Source organism: Daktulosphaira vitifoliae, unplaced genomic scaffold (genome assembly GCF_025091365.1).
Source record: "Daktulosphaira vitifoliae isolate Bord-2020 unplaced genomic scaffold, ASM2509136v1 Scaffold_1, whole genome shotgun sequence".
NCBI lineage: Eukaryota > Metazoa > Arthropoda > Insecta > Hemiptera > Phylloxeridae > Daktulosphaira > Daktulosphaira vitifoliae.
This window is the reverse complement of record NW_026099572.1, coordinates 41,705,844-41,726,532: the sequence shown is the minus strand read 5'-3', so window position 1 is coordinate 41,726,532 and position 20,689 is coordinate 41,705,844. Positions and strand designations below refer to the sequence as shown.

Below are 20,689 nucleotides of genomic sequence, written 5' to 3'. Positions count from 1 at the left end.
TCTTACAATAATATGTACAATGTACATTGTACATATTTTAATATACATTTTAACAAAGTTATAAAAATGTAAACATGTTACGTAATATTCTAATAGTAAGTCAAAAATATTATCAGTATTAAAATGACAACTATTGACAGGGATTAATCTTAATGTTCATGAATAGATAGAATAAGTTACGCACAAACGTTTTAACCGGTACTTACCGATTCCACAGTTATATTTAAATATTACTTAAACCACAGAACAGTAACACTAAATATACTGTAAGTATAAAATCTTTTATGTTAATAAATATAGTTTAAAAAAACTTAAAAACACGCTTTTAAAGCACATCGAACTAAAAAGTTAAAAATAATTTTTAAAATTAACTTAAAACAATAATGAACGAAAAATACTAGTATTATTGTGAAAAAAAGCGTGGGTGCTTTATGCCATATTTTTTGTATATTGAGCACCTGACGCTTTTTTTCACAATAATACTAGTATTTTTCGTTCATTATTGTTTTAAGTTAATTTTAAAAATTATTTTTAACTTTTTAGTTCGATGTGCTTTAAAAGCGTGTTTTTTAGTTTTTTTAAACTATATTTATTTTTTACTTTTTAGTTTCATGTTATAATAGTAGTTAATATCAATATCATGGTTGTAAGGGGTAACGGGAAATAAGGGTTCGATTCCGGAGAGAGAGTCTAAGAAACGGCTGTCACATCCTAGGAAAGCAGCAGGCGCGTAACGTGGAGGTAGTGACGAAAAATAACGATACGAGAATCATCCTCCGTAATCGGAATGAATACACTACATATCTCTTAATGAGAATAAAGTGTATTAATATATAAGTTTTAATAGTAATTAGAATATATATATATTTAAAGGGACTTAAGTACGTAAACGTATCATGCATGAGGTATAGCCGTGTTTATGTGGGCGGGCATGGCGGAGGGAACATTATACACGAGGCATATACGGCGGCAGAGGCGTCGGCTGTAGGAATATATAAATGAATATTAACATATACGTATATACGTATAAATATATATATATATATTAATATTAGCGGTGGCGGTAGGAATATATAATCTTCGCATAATATCGCGGCACTTTTGCTGGCGTCGAAGACGCGATGTCCGGCGTGATCCTCGGGCGTCAATAGGTTAGCAGCGTAGATGACGACGGTGTGCGAGTGCGGATCAGTTTGTTGACGATGTTATTTTGACAATGGGAAGAAGACTACGGTATAGCGGCGGGACGTCGTCGGCCGTGTGTCACTTACTGGATTTTGCACCGCGGCGTAAAACGACTGTGTCAATTACAATAAAAATTTGTTATATATATACATAATTGATGACACGCGCGCGTCTACGGGTTAGAAAATATTATTGTCTACGAGTGGTGAGCGGGGCTGGGGCGAATGCGTTACAACAGTATAGTCTCAAGGTCATACACGACGGGATACGCGACATAATAACACGTGCCGCGTGGAGTTACAAACTTACAAACAACAAAAAACAAACAAACATACAGGTGAAACTAATATAAGCGTGTTAAAAAGGAGTCGAAAAGACACAAGAACAAGAAGAGGAAATTTGGTCAATGGCTGTGTACGAGGTGTGATCAAAAAATACCCAGACTGTATTAATAATATTTATATCAATTAAACTTCTGACGAGAATTTGAGCAGTGGTTTGAAATCGATAATAATATTTATTTTTTTTTTATGGGATTTTTACAAAAACATGTTTCAATCATGCGTCGATTTTCTAAACGAAAACAATAGAAGAACAACGTTTTTGCGTAAAATTTTGTTTTAAATTAAGGAAAAGTTCTGGTGAAACTTTTGAAGCAAACTTTTGGAGATGATATTCTGTCTCGGACAACATGTTTTGAGTTTAAGGATAACGAACGACAAATGAAATTGTTACTCTTGTTTGTGAAATTATTCGAAATAATCGTCGATTAACTATCAGAGAAGTTACAGAAGACGTCGGAATATCTTATGGTTTTTTCCAATAAATATTAACCAAAGAATTGGGCATGAGCCGAATCACAGTCAAATTTGTTCCTCGTCTCTTAACCGATGAACAAAAACAAAACCGAAAGATTATCTCTCAATAACTTTTTGAAAGAGCAGAAATTGACCTAGAATTTTTAAAAAATATTATAACTGGTGATGAAACTTGGATTTACGGTATGATGTTGAAACCAAGCGTCAATCGTCCCAGTGGAAGTCAGCAAATTCCCCAAGACCAAAAAAAGCAAAGCAGGTGAGATCAAATGTGAAAGCCATGTTAATCACCTTTTGTTTATTTTCGTGGTATACTTCATCGTGAATGGGTGCCTCAAGGACAAACAGTAAATCAGCATTTTTATTTAGAAGTCATGAAAAGATTACGTGAAAATGTTAGAAAAAAAAGGCCAGAAAATTGGAAAAGTAGTTGGTTCTTGAATGTTGCATCACAATAATGCCCCGGCTCACAGCTCATTGCTCATTCGTCAGTTCTTAGCCAAAAATCAGACTCCAATATTTCCACAACCACCATACTCACCCGACTTGGCCCCATGCGACTTTTAGTTGTTTCCGAAGTTAAAATCTACGCTCAAAGGATGTCATTTTCAAACAATTGATGACATAAAACAAAATACGGAAATCGATCTAAAGGACATTCCAATTAGTGCCTACCAGGAATGTTTTTAAAAGTGGAAAAGAAAATGGCAGCGGTATATTGCTTCCCAAGGAGATAATTTTGAAGGTGATAATGTGTATATAGAATAATATTGAGTTAATAAACTTTTAATTGAAAAATCCGGGTATTTTTTTATCACACCTCGTATAAGAACACTAAAACGTCAGTAAGTATATTACATAAGTTTTAATATAAGAAATATATAAAAGTGTTAGTATTTACGTAATATTTTTAAAAGTGAAGTTGGAAAATTTTACTTTTTGTGTAAAATTTGCTATTTTAAATCCCTCTATGAGCAGATTCTCAAAAAAAATTCTACCTAAAAAAAGGAAAATACCTAAGGTATTTATACAAAACAAATTGTTTTGGTAAATCTATTTTTTAAAAAGTCATGACAGTTTTTATGTAAAGAAGGTTTAAAAATGTCAAAACTTACTAATTTTAATTTTTCTGAGGCTTTCTACAATTTACAAGAGAACGAGGGAATAATTTTTAATTTTTGAGGATAATGTCTTTAATTAGATACAAATAATGATTTTTTGATGTATTGCTGAGAAAAATCGGTCCACTGAGAAGTGAAAAAAAGTAGCGATAGATACAAAAAATAAATAAATAAAAACATGATAAAATAATATTCTTATCTTCACTTCGAAGCTAAAATTAATAGTAATAATTAAAAGTATAATCAGTCAATTGTAACATTATAAATATACAAAAAGAAAAATCTAAATTAATAATGGTTTAATATTGACCATACTGAGTCATTTTAAGATTGCAAAAATACTTTAATAACAATACAACACTTTGTGTATTTTGTGAAATACGTGTTACTTACTTATAGTACATAGTCACTAATATTTTAGTATTGGTTTAGTATGTATTGGTTTTTTCTCGTGTAGTAAGAGAGTTAAAAAATTAAGAATTCTACGAATTAAGAATATTCAGCTGTATTACATTATGATTTATCCGAGTGCAGTATAAGTACTATTGTATTTTTATTGTTCATAAAAAAAGTTACAATAATATCCAGTACTGAACGTGAAAAGTGAACATAACATTTAGAGTAACCTGGGCTAAAAATAGCTTTTATTTTCTATTGCATATAACTTGAAGTATAATGTATTTATAAACATTTAAATTTTTTTACTATCGAGACAAACTAACAAAAAATACAAATTTAAAATAAATATCGAAAATCTTTAATCGATATATCGAAACAGTATATCGATATATCGATAAGTTCGATATATCGTTGCCATCCCTACAGCTGCGTGATAACATTAATTTTTGTAAGAATCTGAATACATTTGTAAATTGAATAAATTCAAACAAAGTGTGCTTCTGTTATCCATTTTTTATACAATTAATTAATTAAAATGGCTAGAAGAATTGCTCAGTCATCTGTTAATTGGATTGCTATTAGTGAACGTGTTCCTAAAGCTGAAAAAGCTGCTTATTTAGCTTTTAAAGCTAAATCTGATGGGTACCTCCGAAAGTATGTAAAGATCATTCAAAGATCATTTTTGACCGAATTAAATGTTTATCGCTAAATATTTCTTAAATTAAAATTTTATAGATTAATATAATATGATAAATGAGTAAAAAAAAATTATATAAATTTATATTACTAATATATATTTTAAATATTGAATGAAATAATTTGCAGAATGTTTGCATTATCCCCAGAAACACCTAAAATTGATTGGGCCAAATACAAGAATACTATTCCTATCGCTGGTTTAGTTGAAAATTTTGAAAAGCAATACAATACCATTAAAATTCCATATCCTGAAGACGAATATACAGCATTTATTGATAGCTCTGAAAAAAAAACTGTACATATTCTCTTTGTTTATTCATATATATTTTAAATTACTCTTTAAGAAATTGTCTTTAAAAATATTGCATTAAAATTTTAATTTTGTAATGTGAATAAAGTAAAGTGTTGTATGAACTTGGAAAAATAATCAAATTTTACTTTTTAACTAAGCCTTATTTTCGATGAATGCATCATTATTACCATACTCCACATAAATGTTAGGATTGATTTTTTTTTATTGTTGAATTCTTAATGTTTTATTGCCAAAAACAAGGAATAGAAAAATTAGGAAATATTGCTCTATATCTCCTATATGTATGAAAATTCCAAAGTAGGATTAATTTTCTATTATTACTCAGCAAATCGATAAAGAAAAATACACTAGATCATTTTGTACTAGTTAATTAAGAGAAATATAAAAAAAACCTTAATAAGAATTGTTTTTTTTTTAATAGCCGAATAAAAGTAAAAAGAATAAAATTTAAAGGTTTTATTTTTGTGCTTTTAAATTTTACAATTTATTCATATAATGTCATTGTCTAATTATTCTCTTATGAAAATTACAGATGCAGGAAATAGAAGAATTTAAAAAGGTAGCTGCCTCTAATATTAAAGAAGCAGAATTAAGGATCGAGGAAATTAAGAATTTGTTGTCATATTCCCAAATGACTCATGAAGATGCTGCTTATATTGAGCCTGATTTGACATTAGATCTTGAAAACAAGCCATCATTCTGGCCTCATCAAGAAATTGATTATATATTTGACGAGCCACAAGAAGAAGGGTCAGAAAAACAAAGAAAAGTTGAAGCTGGTCATTAAGTTATTCATTTGTTAGATACATTATAATTTTACCCAATTTTCAAAAAAAATTTTGGAATAAATATTTATATAAAAGGAAAATATATTGTATTATTATTATTATTATAAATTGTTTAATTTCATAAAAATTTTAGTCAATTTTACTAAGATTTGATTACAGATAAAAAATTTAGTGTAAAATTGTAGTTATAACTGTTCGAGATTATATAATCTTTTGAGGGCAAAATTACGAGATTCACCGAGCACGTTAAGCGAAGGCGCGCTCTTGTCAGCGGTATTTTTATTACAATCGTGATAATCTCATCTTTGAACGGTAGCGCCACACAAAAACAACCGATACATCACGTGTGGTAGTATGTGTAAACCAGTGATCACAGAATTCATCCTGTGTTGTAGGAAGTGTTGATGGTTCTTCTATTGTCCAGAATTGACGCAACAAACTGTCAACAGGTGTGCTAAGAGTCACGGCAAGTGACGTTAATGGCTGTGGCGAGGTGTCAGTGAGCGAGACTGTACTTACTGATATCCATCCTAGATAGGTGTCAAGCCCGGAGGGTAAACCTTTCATGTGTATGATCTCCGCCTTTGGACGTACAGTATGTGGAAAACATCTCCGCCCAACAACATATCAATCGTATCGGGCGTTTTGAAGTGGAGATCGGCGAACAACAAGTCATGATATTGCTCACGTACTTTCGGTGATAAGCGCGCAGTCGTTAAACAAATGGGTGTATTTATACATTCATTTACGTGCATTATTTCTTAGTAATCTTTCACAAATTTTATACTGAATGAACTTGTACTTTGAGAACTCTTATAAATGGCTTCATTATGCATTATAAAGTTACACTGAAAGTTATACTTTTTTACTATTGTGTTGTAATCAGTATACTTTAATATTTAAACTTTACAACACTTTGTGTATTTTGTAAAATACGTGTTACTTATAGTACATAGTCACTAATATTTTAGTAGGTTTTACATAGTGTTTACTTCTGGAGATTGAAGATCCTCATTTCCCTAAGAGGTTGCTCAAGTCGAATATTCAAGAGCCAAAAAAAAATGTATACATCAAAATCACACAAAAAAAAAAAACAATTGAAAATAATTAAAAATTTGTTTAATTATTTTTCTTCTTCTCTCATTCGTCCCCATACCAACTATTTTCAGGGCAAATCCGCTCTCACTAAAAACTAACAGACTACTGTAAATTAAAGGTGATTGAGTCGTGGATAGCTGCATAGAGATATAAAACAACTTTTAATCTCTATTCTCTGACGAAAAGAAACGATTTACAATCGGCTAAAATTTAAATAATTTATTCCCCATTAATTTATATTATATCCAATGTTTAAACTTAACTAAGTAACAACTACCTACATATTATTATTATTATAGATTTCATGTAACACAAAAAACTATATATAGTAATCTATAAAATTAATTTTTCATAGCTGCGAATAAATTATGAACTACAAATGTGATACTCGTAACACTTAAACCTTAAGAGGTTTAATAAACATCTAAAAGCGTATTCTCTCAGTCATATCGTTGTTTTGTTTGCTTGTATGGCGGCGTCCTCTTAAAGGAAATTTTTTAGAATTGGTTTTTTTTCTTTTCTAATTTCTTGAAAAATGTTTTTAGCAAAAAATGTCATTTTAACCACTCAAGTAATAGTTGACGATCAATTGATTGATTTAAAAAAATTGAAATATTGAATTGATAAATTGAATTTATTCATTGATAATTAAATAAGTATTGATAGATAATAATAATATTTATCTATATGTTATTAAAAAAAAGAAGGGTTTTAAGTATAAATTACCTATTTACTGAATTTTAACCTTTAATGCATATTATGATTTGTTGGTATTAATACGCAACAAGTGATAGTTATACCAAAAAACGACATTGAGTTGTGTTATTCTTACCAACTTCTTATCATTATTATATTTTGGTTACCAATTAATTATACAGTATAACGCTTTTTCTTACCACTAGATGTAACCACATAATACTAAATAACATACATTAAACTAATGCAGTGGTCGTATAAACAACATAGAACTGACGTATTGTGGGAGCATATTTAGACTTACTATTAGAGATGGGATTTTTGACTCACTGATATGACTCAGTTCATTTGAATCAGTTCACTCATAGTAAAATGAATAATATATTCATATATATATATATTCATTTTACTATGAGTTCACTCAAATGAGTTGACTCAGTTATCCCAACTCCCAAATCGTCGAATCTTTAAAGGCGCGATTCTGACTCGTGAGTTGCAGAAGTTTGAGGAACGCGAATTACAACTTGCAAGGCATACTCGTGGAGTGCCTTCTAAATGCGACTTAATAGTTATCTTAGCTAGATTAATATCAATAAACTATTGTTTTACACAAATGTGAATAATAATTCATTTTACTCATTGTAAATAATTATTATTTATTAACTACTATTGTAAAATGAAATGTAATATTGTTATCAATAATTTTTTATTCATTATTTGTTTATATATATATTGGAATTAAATTAAAGCGCGAAAGAAATGAGAATCAAATTCAAATTGTATGTACATTATGGAAAAAGTAGTTGAATATTACTAATTAGTAATTTTATGTGATGATGGGCCTCAAACCCTGATTTTTACCTATAAGACAGTTGAGCTAATTTTAAGTTAAAACTTCTAATCATTCAATAGTTTAATTCCTTTTTTCTTCTGTTAAAATTTTAGATTCTCAATATATACTCACAAAAAGTAATTTATTTGTTATTTATAAAATATTTTTCTATTAAATTGTTTAATATTTTTACTAATTACATTTAAAATTGTTAATTATTATTGAAATAAAGAGTAAATTTAAAATATAGTGGGGTCGTGGCATAGTTGGGTCCAGTATAGATGATATCTGACAGTGATTAAAATCACTATCATAAAAAACGCTTCGATGAAAATCTGTAGAAAGTGTTTAATTAAAAAAAAAAATTTGTTAATATAGCATATTTTTGAATACGGTAGCCATTTGCGCATAGAAGATAGATCGTCGGGACAAATTTTTTTTTTTCATTTAATAGTATATAACATAACCTTTGATTTGATATATGTTTAAAGGACGCAGTATTCCCGGAACAATTTCAAAAGTTCAGTTGAAAAAGATCTATGTTTTTTACAATATTTCAAGTTTTGAACGCCCCTATTTAAGGGGAATTTGTTCAATTTTAATAAAAAGTATGTCAAATGAAAGATGTACTTATAATGTATTTAGAAAAAAAAAATTTGTGCTGATATATACATTTTTCAAAAAGTTATAGCATTTTTAAGTTGAAAATTTAAAATCAAAAATCGAAAATTTTTACAAAACANGCATAGTTGGGTCCAGTATAGATGATATCTGACAGTGATTAAAATCACTATCATAAAAAACGCTTCGATGAAAATCTGTAGAAAGTGTTTAATTAAAAAAAAAANATCTGTAGATAGTGTTTAATTAAAAAAAAAAAATTTGTTAATATAGCATATTTTTGAATACGGTAGCCATTTGCGCATAGAAGATAGATCGTCGGGACAAATTTTTTTTTTTCATTTAATAGTATATAACATAACCTTTGATTTGATATATGTTTAAAGGACGCAGTATTCCCGGAACAATTTCAAAAGTTCAGTTGAAAAAGATCTATGTTTTTTACAATATTTCAAGTTTTGAACGCCCCTATTTAAGGGGAATTTGTTCAATTTTAATAAAAAGTATGTCAAATGAAAGATGTACTTATAATGTATTTAGAAAAAAAAAATTTGTGCTGATATATACATTTTTCAAAAAGTTATAGCATTTTTAAGTTGAAAATTTAAAATCGAAAATCGAAAATTTTAACACAAAAATAGTGTTTTTTTAACTACGGCAGCCGTTTAAATGTAGAAGAAAAAGTGTCGGGACAAATTTTTTTTTTTCATTTTATAGTACATAAAATAAGCTTTAATTTGATATATGTTTAAAGGACGCAGTATTTCCGGAACATTTTCAAAAATTAAGTTGAAAAAGTTATTTTTTGTAAAAAAGTTACTTTTTTAAATCCCTCCCAATGAGCAGGTTAAGTGTTAGATTTTCAAAAAAATGATATCAAATGAAAGGGAAATATCTAAGGTTTCAGTATAAAAAAAAATTATGTTGATTTGTTGATTTTTGAAAAAGTTATGGAAGTTTTAAGAAAAAAAATGACAAAATTTACCGATTTTTAAATTTGTAATTTTTTTGGATATTTCCCCCATTTTCGGGGAACGAGGGAATTTTTTTCAATTTTTAAGGGTAATGTCTCCAACTAGATACGATTTGTGATCTTTTGACGTACTTTTGAAAGAAATCGGTCCAGTGAGAGCTGAGAAAAAGTGGCACAGACATAAAAAAAAAAAACTCATCATAGTAAAATTAATACCTTCTCAGCTTCACATCGAAGCTAAAAGAGAAAATTTTAAATATAAAAAAACTATTTGTTTATTATTAACATCAACACATAGATTTATGTATGTGTTAAATTAAGTATACCGGACCCTAGGTATACAAATACAATGTAGATATTATCAATGTTTAATGTTAAGTGCATGCAGTGAGAAAAATTGGTTTCTTCTCTCATATATTTCAAAATTTTCTTGCATGCAATTACAGGTCTATTCTTGAATGAATTTTGTTTTAAAAACTGACATATTATGTATAATCTAATCTCATTTATTTAAAATTTTACTCAATGTGTCAACGCTGTTTCCTGTAATCACAGTAAATCTTGTGCATAAAATCAAAAATTGTGAAACACTTTATTTAATTTACAAAGGTATTTTATTTCATTTTAAAATGAGTAAATCAAGTGTTATTTGGGATTTTTTCAACTTGAAGCAGATAATATTCATGTAAAGTGTGGACTTTGTCGTATAACATTAAAAAATAATCATTCTTCGACTTCAAATTTAATTGGACATATAAAATCTAAATATCCATTAAATTTTCCATCAAATTTATTAGATAGAAAGACTCAAGTAATAGAGAGACGATTGATGACCCAAATATTGCTCCATTAACTTCTACTTCTGTATGTTAAATCTATACATCACAATTCATGATTCGGAATTTATTAATAAGACGTTCTAAACTAAATTCAATTCTCAGTAGTCCATACTGAGTCATTGAGTCACAGTGCTATGGCACACTGATTCAGCTCGCTCAGTTTACCTAAAAGAGTCAACTCTTTGAGTTGACTTACTCACTCACTACCCATCCCTAATAATAATATAACTGTAATAGTTAATAAACTAAAAAATTCGATAAACCTTCCATATTTTTAACACGCTTATATTAGTTTCACCTGTATTTATGTATGTATGTATGTAACTCTCCAAACGCCACAAGTTATCGCATATTCCGTCGTCTAGACTAGACTGTCATAACGCATTCACCCCACCCCACGCCTCGCTCACAACACTATTCCTATAAAAATTTATTTTTAGTTATCGTACCCGTACACGCGTGCTTGTCATCAATATTATATATATATAAACAAATTTTTATTTTGACTGACCATTATCATCCGCGTGCATACGGCTTACGTATATATTCCTACCGCCGTTTATACCTCAGGTATAACGTTAGTCTGACCCGTCCGCCCACAAAACAAGACTATACCTAATGCATGATACGTTTACGTACTTAAGTCGCTTTACTTGTATATATATATATAAATATATTTTAATTAATATTAAAATTTATATATTAACATGCTTTATTCTAATTAAGAGATATAGAGTGTATTCATTCCGATTACGAGGGATGATTTCCGTATCGTCATTTTTCGTCACTACCTCCGCGTTCGGGAGTGAGTAATTAGCGCGCCTGCTGCTTTCTTTGGATGTAGTAGCCGTTTCTTAAACTCCCTCTCTGGAATCGAACTCTGATATCCCGTTACCCGTAACAACCAAGATATTGATAGTAACTACTATCATAACATAAAACTAAAAAGTGAAAAATAAATATAGTTTAAAAAAACTAAAAAACACGCTTTTAAAGCACATCGAACTAAAAAGTTAAAAATAATTATTTTAAGCTTATTTTAAAAATTATTTTTAACTTTTTAGTTCGATGTGCTTTAAAAGCATGTTTTTTTAGTTTTTTTAAACTATATTTATTTTGATATATCATGAGTTAATAATCGATTGAATAGTATCAATATATTGACTAAAACATCGATATTTTTAAATCGATGTTTTTTGTTATTTCTATAAACTGTTACTAAAAAATTGATAACATACTAAATATGGAAACACATTTTATCATGACGCCGGCAATTAGAAATGGCGGTAAAATTATAATAGCATATAATGTAACAATTCATTTCTTTTGAATTCTATTGTTAATAACATTATTTTGTATTCTTTGTTGTTAGAAAAACAATTCAACGAATCAAATTATTAAACAGAACCTGAAGATATTTTTAAATTTTAAATTAGTTTTTCATTATATTTTCTTTTAACTTTTTGATGAGTTCATGTTAAAATTCGAGCTTTAAAACAAGTTGATGTAGATATTTTTTTTGTGAAGTACTTTATCAATTATATTAACTATGTCAAAAAACACATTGTTCAATTACTTTAGTAAGTCGCCTGGAACACCTAGTTCTAAGGTTAAAGAATCACCTAAACGAGTTGAAACAAAAACTCCCAAGAGATCAGCTCAAAGAGAAGTAGTGACTCCTAAAAATGTTAAGGACAGTTCGAAAAAACCTAAATTAAACAAGAGTAGTACAAAAAAAACTATCGAAAAAAGAAGACAAAAACATGGTATCTTTTTAATGTACATAATAGTCAAGTTTGAGATTCAAATTCTTAAGATTTCGGTACTTCAAAAAATATTTAAGGGGTATTTTTATACTCCGAGATTTTACAAGAAAACAATTTGAGTCTCAACAAAAAATATTAATTTAATGTTTAACTACTTAAAAACTACTTAGCAATTTTTCTTTGCAAATTAATCTTTTCTATAACATTGTTTAAAGATTATTTTTACAATTATAAATTAAAAAATTTGAAAACAAAATGTATTATTTATTTTTAGAAGAATCAGATGAAGATGAAGATATTCAATTACCAAAAAAAAAAAAGCGAAGACTTGCTCTAGAAGAAATCAGTGATGATGAAGAAGATTCCGGAGATGAATATATACCAGGTACAATTATATTGTATACAAATAACTAAATTTTAACTAATTAATTTAGTTTTGAAGAAAAGTTGGAATGGTATTGAATTTAACATGTGATTTTTTTGTGTCTGCTCATAAATATTCACAGCTCTTGTTTGACTGATTTTGCTGATCTATATTATACTGTAACAATACATATCTCAGTTTTTGCAGGTTTACAGGATCATTAAAATAACGAATTTGAATTATTCATGATTTAATACAAGAGATTATTTTACTGTTATAACATAGAATGTCACTACAAGTCTTTTAAAATGTATTTATTAAAAATTGTTCAGAAATATTTATTTTATTATTTTTATAAAAAATTAATTTGGTCAATTTTTGAGATATAAATTGATGCAGTATAAATGATGATCTATTAAAAAAACTGAAATAAATCTAGTTGAAGACATTTTCCTCAAAAGTTGGAAAATTTATTTAATTTTTTTATTAAGGAAAATATATCAATAAATTTATCATTGAAAATGGGCAATTTGGATTTTTTTTTACATTTTTAAATTATTATAACTTTGAAAAACTGAATTACAATAAAACTTTAACAGCTTTTACGACTGACAATTATCATCTTTCATATGATATGCTTTTTTGAAAATTTAAGTGAAATACTATGTTATATATGATGATAGTGAGAATTTCACTTTAAAACAAATAATACATTATATTATTTCATTAAATTTGAGTTCCCACTACTATTTATAAATGTATAATGAATATTAATTATTTGTCTACTGATATAAATAGATGAATGTTTTCATTTCAACTACTTTATATTCGTTTTAAAATCAACAATATTTTTATTCATGTTACAATAATCACCAACTGGCAGAAATAGTATAAATTGCAAATATTAAAAGAATTATATTACATTATTCCCACGACTTGTTAAATACCAATTATTTAGCCAATAAACAAGTAGTAGAAACCAAGCTTAAAATTGTAGCACATAGATCACGTACCTCGTTAAAAATATAAAAAATGCTTAAAATGGGACAGATTTATCAGAAGTGTTCACTTTCACATTCCTCAAATATTTGAAAAAAGTTTCTATTTTTGGTTTCCTGAAAGATTGCAATGTTTGCTTAACACCTTATACAAATCATCCATGTTAGAGTAGTAAACTATATTCTAACTTTTTGAATATTTATGAAATCAGATCTATATCTGACTTATAGTTTATTTAAAAAAAATTTATTATTTAAGTTAATGTATATTCTATGTATAGATAAAAAAGCTACAGTTGAAAGTGAAACGGAATCTGAAGATAGTGTGGAAGAATCTGATGAAGATTCTTTTATTAATGATGACAGTGATGGTGAATCTCCCATGAATAAGGTAGCACAGTTTTTTCTCAGTCACATTACATGCTACTAATCTAAATGAATATTTTAGTATAAACTAAATAATATCAGTTGTCTAGTAACAAGAGAATGCCAGTGTAACATAGTAGGGTGTATAGTCCATTAGTCATATGAAATTGGTTGCAATAAAATTAGTCTTGTAGAAATATTCATTTCATAAAAACTATGATCTTATAAGAATCAAAAATAAATTATTCTAAAAAAATTGTCTTAATAAAGTCATTAATAAAATATATACACAATTTAAACAAATTATGTAAATATTTTAAATACTACAAATACAAATCACTTTAGTCTACAGTTAATTCATAATCTTTAAACAATATTATAAATAATAATTTCTTATGTTTAATAAATTATGAGCTATTACTGAATTATGGCCATTAAGACATTGATGGATACTTTAGATATTATTTTTGATAACCAATTAAACTAATCAGATTTTCAGATTTCTTCTATCATTTGGTACTTCTTTAACTGTAATATCATAATATTAATTATTTTTATATTACAACTATAATAATAGTACTTTTCAATGTATTAAATTTTCTTTTGCAAACAATTGACACAATTTTGCAGTTCTTTCAATAGTTAATATTTAAAATATTTACAAGTATATCCATGTTTTCAATTTTATGCTAACGTTTCAAACTCGTTACAGAGTTCAGACTGATAGTTACAAGTTCGAGTTTATAACTCAACTGTATAGTTACACTCAATTATAACTATAATTATATAATAACAACCTCTGACCTAAAACTATCACTCTGAAGATGAATTTTATAATGAATTAGAAACGCTAACATAAAACTAGACATGGATATATTTGTGAATATTCTAAATAATAAAAATTCATGAATCAACTCATTGTGTTATAAATGTGAATATGTAACACATTCTTGTCAATAATTATCATGAAAAAAGGTCTGCCACTCGCACGAATTTTCAGTACAACTAAAAGTATACTACAAGTTTTGCCGTGGTCAATTTCATAAAACCAATTTATATAAACTCACATAATGGATAGTAAATTTAATATTGTAATGTTTTCCATGTTTAGCATTTGTTTGTTCAAATAAAATTTCTATACCAAGCAGATGTATTATTATTATTGTGTCATTTTTCTTTCAATCATTATAATTCAAGTCATCAAAATATATTATTAAATACTAATAATATTTTTTAGTAGCTTACTAGTAAAATATTACAAAGTAGTATTTTTAATTCAGAATTTAAAACTTTTATCTTGTTTAAATATATTGTGATGTACAATAGTATGTATCAGTTATGTATAAGAATTTTACTGACTATAATTTTAAATATTATTAATGTTATTTCATTTGATTATAATAATAATCAATACTAATGTTTTTCAATTTCACCCCCCTTTCATGGAAGCCTCTTAAAAATAAAATATTCAATTAAGGGGTTATTATAATATAAAGTTAAAAAAATAATGTATATCATTTTAATTTTAGGTTTCAAAATCTAAACCAAAATCTATTAAATCAAACAGAAAATTGAATGGTAAGAAATCATTTGTTTCAAATGTTGAAAAATCAAACAAAGAGGTTAGTTTTTAATAACTCTTAATAATTTTTATTTGATAAGACATTATTCAGAGCCTATTAATTTATGATTTACAAAACTCAATGAATAATATAAATCAAATGTGTGTCATGTGAAGATAAGAAACGGTAACATATTGATTAAAATCACTATCATAAGAAACTCTTGGATGCAAATCTGTAGATAATGTTTAATTTTAAAAGATTGGTGGTTTATTCCAAAAGCAAAATGAATTCCTAGTTTTTGTTTGATTAAATTTAACTGCTATTTGCACATAGAAGATAGGTCGTCAGTACAATTTTTTTTTTTAATTTCAAGTACGTAATGCCTAGTTGAAAAAGTTGACATTTGTAAAAAAAACTTACTATTTTGAATCCTCCCAGGTAAAGGTAAAGACAGGTAAAAGATCAGATTTTTGAAAAATATTATATCAAATAATAGGGAATTACTTAAGGTTTCAATATAAAAAAAAATTATTTTGAATCGTTCATTTTTCAATAATTTATAACAATTTAAAAAAAAGAAATGTCAAAATTTACTGTTATTAAAAATTGTAATTTTTGGGAGATTTCCATCATTTACGGGGAACGAGGGAAAAATTTTCAATTTTTGATGGTAATGTCTTCAACTATATACGATTTAGTTAGTTTTTGTAAAAAAGTTGCTATTTTAAATCCCCCCCAATGAGCAGGTTAAGTGTTAGATTTTCAAAAAAATGATATCAAATGAAAGGGAAATATCTAAGGTTTTAGTATAAAAAAAAATTATGTTGATTTGTTGATTTTTGAAAAAGTTATGGAAGTTTTAAGAAAAAAAATGACAAAATTTACCGATTTTTAAATTTGTAATTTTTTTGGATATTTCCCCCATTTTCGGGGAACGAGGGAATTTTTTTCAATTTTTAAGGGTAATGTCTTCAACTATATACAATTTGTGATCTTTTGACGTATCGTTGAGAAAAATCGGTCGAGTGAGAGCTGAGAAAAATTAGTGACAAACACAAAAAAATAATCACATCATGGTAAAAGTAACACCTTCTCAGCTTCGCATCAAAGCTAAAAAATTTATAACTACAAAGTAGTCACTTAATATTTTAGAATTTTGTCGAATTAGAGATAAAAGGCTTAAAAAAATAGTATTTAATATTGAAAATGTCAAAAAATATATATAAATAAAAGAATCCCTGATAATTTTAATAATAATGCAATATATATATATATTATAAATATTTTTTAATAGATAATCAAGGGAGTTGTAGATCATGATAATTGGCCTCATTTAAAATTGGAGTTTTTGAAATCTGACAAAATTAGAGATGCTAATCGAAAATCACCATCTGAACCTAATTATAATCCTCGTACATTATTTGTACCAGAAGATTTCAAACAAAAATTAACTCCGGTAGTTATCTAAAGATGAAATAAATATTTCATGACAATATTAAATTTGTATAACTCTACAATGAATTATTTAGGCTGTCCGTCAGTGGTGGGAACTTAAATCACAACATTATGATTGTATACTTTTTTTTAAAGTTGGGAAATTTTATGAAATGTATCACATGGATGCAGTAACTGCTGCTAAAGAACTTAATCTTTTGTATATGAAGGTAAATATTTAATAATTTTGTGCAATTTATTCCATTTTTCAGAAACAATTCAAAAAAATTAATTGAAATAAATATTTAGATCATATTTAGTATTGATAATTATCTTTGTTTTTCTAAAATACAGGGTGATTTTGCTCATGTTGGATTCCCAGAAAGTGCATATGGTCGATTTTCTGCTATTCTTGTAGAAAAAGGTTATAAAGTAGCACGTATTGAACAAACAGAAACACCTGATATGATGTTAGAACGCTGTAAAACTTGTAAGCTAATTTAAATATATTTAAAAAATCAGGAGGTTTTTAAGTTTTCTGAATAATATTTTGATATTTCAACATTTCAATTAATTATTTTAGAAATTAGTCTAGTACAAAACCTAAAAATGTGACAGACTTGATTTTTGAATATTTGTTTATTAATTTAGCTATTAATTTACTGTTCTTTTTTTACATTCTTGTATATGTACATTGGTATACATTCAAATTTGAATTGGAAAGGGGGAATTTAAGAATTATTCACTCATAAAAACTTCTCAATTTTATTACAAAATATAAATTTTAATTTCTATCTTTTTCTTTGATTTTAAATTACATATAAATATTAATAATTAATATATCAAATAAAATTTTTAAACATCTTAATCATTGGCAGATAGTTGATATTCAATTAATTAAAATATTAGCCATAATTATTAATTTGAAATTACAGTAATTATCTTTCTTAAGAATATTTTTTTTTAACTTGTTTTTATTATTTTTTATATTATTGTAAAATAGTTCTGAATTGGCCAACCAGTAAAATAGTGGTCTCTTCCAAATTTACCTTTTTAGCTTCAGATATAGTGATAAAATAAAGTAAAGGTTTGGTCTACTTTAAATAAAAGTTAATGAATGAGACATTAAGAAGTCATAGAAATACAAAAACATTAGAAGCCATTGAATCATTTTTTAATTCAAATGTTAAAAGATGATATAACGTGTCTAGTTGAAGCTATCAGCACCATAATTTAAAAATATTCCCCTCAATTGCCATAATAAAGAGAAATGTCCTATAATACTACATTTGTTATAAAACAGTCAATGTTAATAATTTTAGTTTTAATTTTATATTAAAATAACTTTTTGTTAACTGGACAGATTATTGCAAAAAAATTTTAATAATGCTTCAGACATTTGCATAACTTTTGACATAATTTATTTAAAAATCCAATCATTAACCAAGCTATTTAACTATGTTCTAAAAACTGACTTCTTTAATACTTCATCAAATTTAAGCTAATACAATGCAGTGTAAGATGAAAAAGATATAAATGATAAAAAAGATGTTGTAAAAACTTCTATGAGTAATTGACCTCTTAAGTCAAAAATCATGTAACTTTGATGGATATGTTACATATATTTCTTAATTTGTTTCAAATACGTATCTAAGCAATTAAAAATAGTGATTTCAATCGGTATAAGATATAAATCAATATTAATCTAAAAAAATTTGTCAACCCACTATACCGAATCGCGATAGTAATAAAGTGTTTATTTATTTATCAATGAAAATATAAAAATAAGAAAGAAAATATAAATGGTACACAAAGTGATTTTAAATTACATTTAAAAATTATAAATTACAAATACAAAATATTAAATTTAGTAAAAATCTAATAACAAACATCTAATTTAATTAGATTAAATAGTTCTACTTTATGTGAAATCTAAATTAATTTCATATCATATTGACAGAAGATTGATTGGATACATAGGCAAAACTTTTATTATAAGCATTTATGTAAAAAGATTTTTGTCCCTAGTTTGGTATAAATTTATACTAAATTGAATTAAATCTAATATATCAGGTCAGTCAATAGAACCAGATTTAATTTTACTTAAAAATTAAATAATAACCATGTACGCTAACAACTAATGTTTTAAATTTTGAACTTTAAAATCACTATTTAAAATGTACATTAAAAAATTGATTTGGATCTTCTCAAAATTAGAATATATCCAACTTTGTTGTTTGACGAGAATAATTCACAATATTCCTATTTTGGTCAGACTAATGAACAATAAAGTATTTAAAGAGCCATAGTATAGTTGAAAGTACAATATGTGTTATAAAATCAAAAGACTTCACAGAATTATTTTTGGATGCCCATTATATGGGAGTTAAAAGATTTTTTTATCATATAAAGCTCCTTAGTCTATTGAGATTTTAAAATTTTGAAGTCTATTATTTGAGGTGGAATAATTAAATATAATAGGTACTTTTTTCAGATGAAAAAAAATAACTACATTTATTAATGTTTAAATATAGATAATTTGTTATATACCATATATTTAAATTATTAAAGTTTTTTTCGAAATTGAATATAATCATTTAAATTATACATTTCCTTGATTAGTTTTGTATTATTGACAAAAATCTTTTGAAAAAACTTGTTTTGAATAGTCATAAATTGTATTTATGTCATAATTTATGTTTTCATTTTTACACTTGATAGGTTTCTAAATTAGTTAATTCAATTACTCTGAGATCTATTTATACTTAATATCTAATTCATTTAATATATTTTATGTTATTTGTATATTTAATTTTATAACATATAACATTCATGATATTATGAAACATAGTCATGTTTATGTATCTGTTTTTTTATATATCTTTAGTAAAAAAAACAACTAAGTTTGATAAAGTTGTTCGCCGTGAAATTTGTCGAATCACTACCAAAGGTACGAGAACTTTTGGTGTAATTGATGGTGAAACCAATGATCCAGAAAATTCATTTTTAATTGCATTATCAGAAAAAGTATATTTAAACATTTTGAATCAATTAAGTAAAATTTCTATGTATTTTTAAACATAACTTAGGAATTAAGTCCATCTTCGTCCATGTATGGAGTATGTTTTATAGATACCTCAATTGGTCTTTTTTATCTTGGGCAATTTGAAGATGATTGCCACTGCTCAAGGCTAAGAACATTATGTGCACATTATCCTCCTGTGCAGGTTAATATTCTTAAATTTTTTATGTAAAAGTGTAAGGTTTTGTTTAAGATTAAAAACTTAAAAAATTATTAAATTATTTATTTTAAGATTTTGTTTGAACGTAATAAATTATCGCCACATACTAAAAAAGTAATAGATACTATGCTCTCAAGTGCTATAAAAGAGGCTTTAATTCCAGAAGTAGAATTCTGGTCTTCATCAAAAACATTAGTAACATTAACCGAAGGAGATTATTTTAAGAAAGATAATAATACAGTATATCCTGAAAAATTAAAGGAATTCCTTGGATGTGGTATGTTATTACATTTTAACTTTAAAATTAAGAGGTTTAATAAAATGATTGAAAGTTCAACTTTTTCAGTAAATTTATTTTATTGTTTTGGAATAAAGTGTATATTAATCAAAGTTAAAATTTGTTTCTTAACTTTATATTAATTTTTTTTTTTAGCTACAGATTGTGAAAAATTTTTATTTTGTTTGAGAAATAAAACTAAAATACTGTTCTAGATTCAAAATTTTTTTAATGATCAAATAAAGATTTCTTTTATTTAAGAATACCTGGGTTGCCTTTACCCAGATAAACCATA

At 26.3% G+C, this 20,689-nt stretch overlaps 2 protein-coding genes across 2 annotated transcripts in view; both read left to right on the top strand.

Moving 5' to 3' along the window:
- The first annotated feature begins 3,593 nt into the window (after window positions 1–3,593).
- On the top strand, window positions 3,594–5,392 carry LOC126895627 (ATP synthase subunit d, mitochondrial-like). The gene is made up of 3 exons (XM_050667728.1): window positions 3,594–4,177; window positions 4,349–4,517; window positions 5,068–5,392. Exons 1-3 carry the CDS (start codon window positions 4,059–4,061, stop codon window positions 5,320–5,322), a joined length of 543 nt encoding a protein of 180 aa, XP_050523685.1. The 5' UTR covers window positions 3,594–4,058; the 3' UTR covers window positions 5,323–5,392.
- Window positions 5,393–11,650: 6,258 nt separating this feature from the next.
- Window positions 11,651–20,689, top strand: part of LOC126895620 (DNA mismatch repair protein Msh6) — a 17,257-nt gene continuing 8,218 nt past the window's right edge. Inside the window, exons 1-10 of the mRNA XM_050667716.1 lie at window positions 11,651–12,148; window positions 12,423–12,533; window positions 13,792–13,901; window positions 15,406–15,498; window positions 16,736–16,897; window positions 16,971–17,105; window positions 17,230–17,365; window positions 19,763–19,902; window positions 19,965–20,102; window positions 20,190–20,394. Coding sequence (XP_050523673.1) covers window positions 11,932–12,148; window positions 12,423–12,533; window positions 13,792–13,901; window positions 15,406–15,498; window positions 16,736–16,897; window positions 16,971–17,105; window positions 17,230–17,365; window positions 19,763–19,902; window positions 19,965–20,102; window positions 20,190–20,394 — 1,447 coding nt within the window. The 5' untranslated portion in view covers window positions 11,651–11,931. The remainder of the gene's footprint in view (window positions 12,149–12,422; window positions 12,534–13,791; window positions 13,902–15,405; window positions 15,499–16,735; window positions 16,898–16,970; window positions 17,106–17,229; window positions 17,366–19,762; window positions 19,903–19,964; window positions 20,103–20,189; window positions 20,395–20,689) is intronic.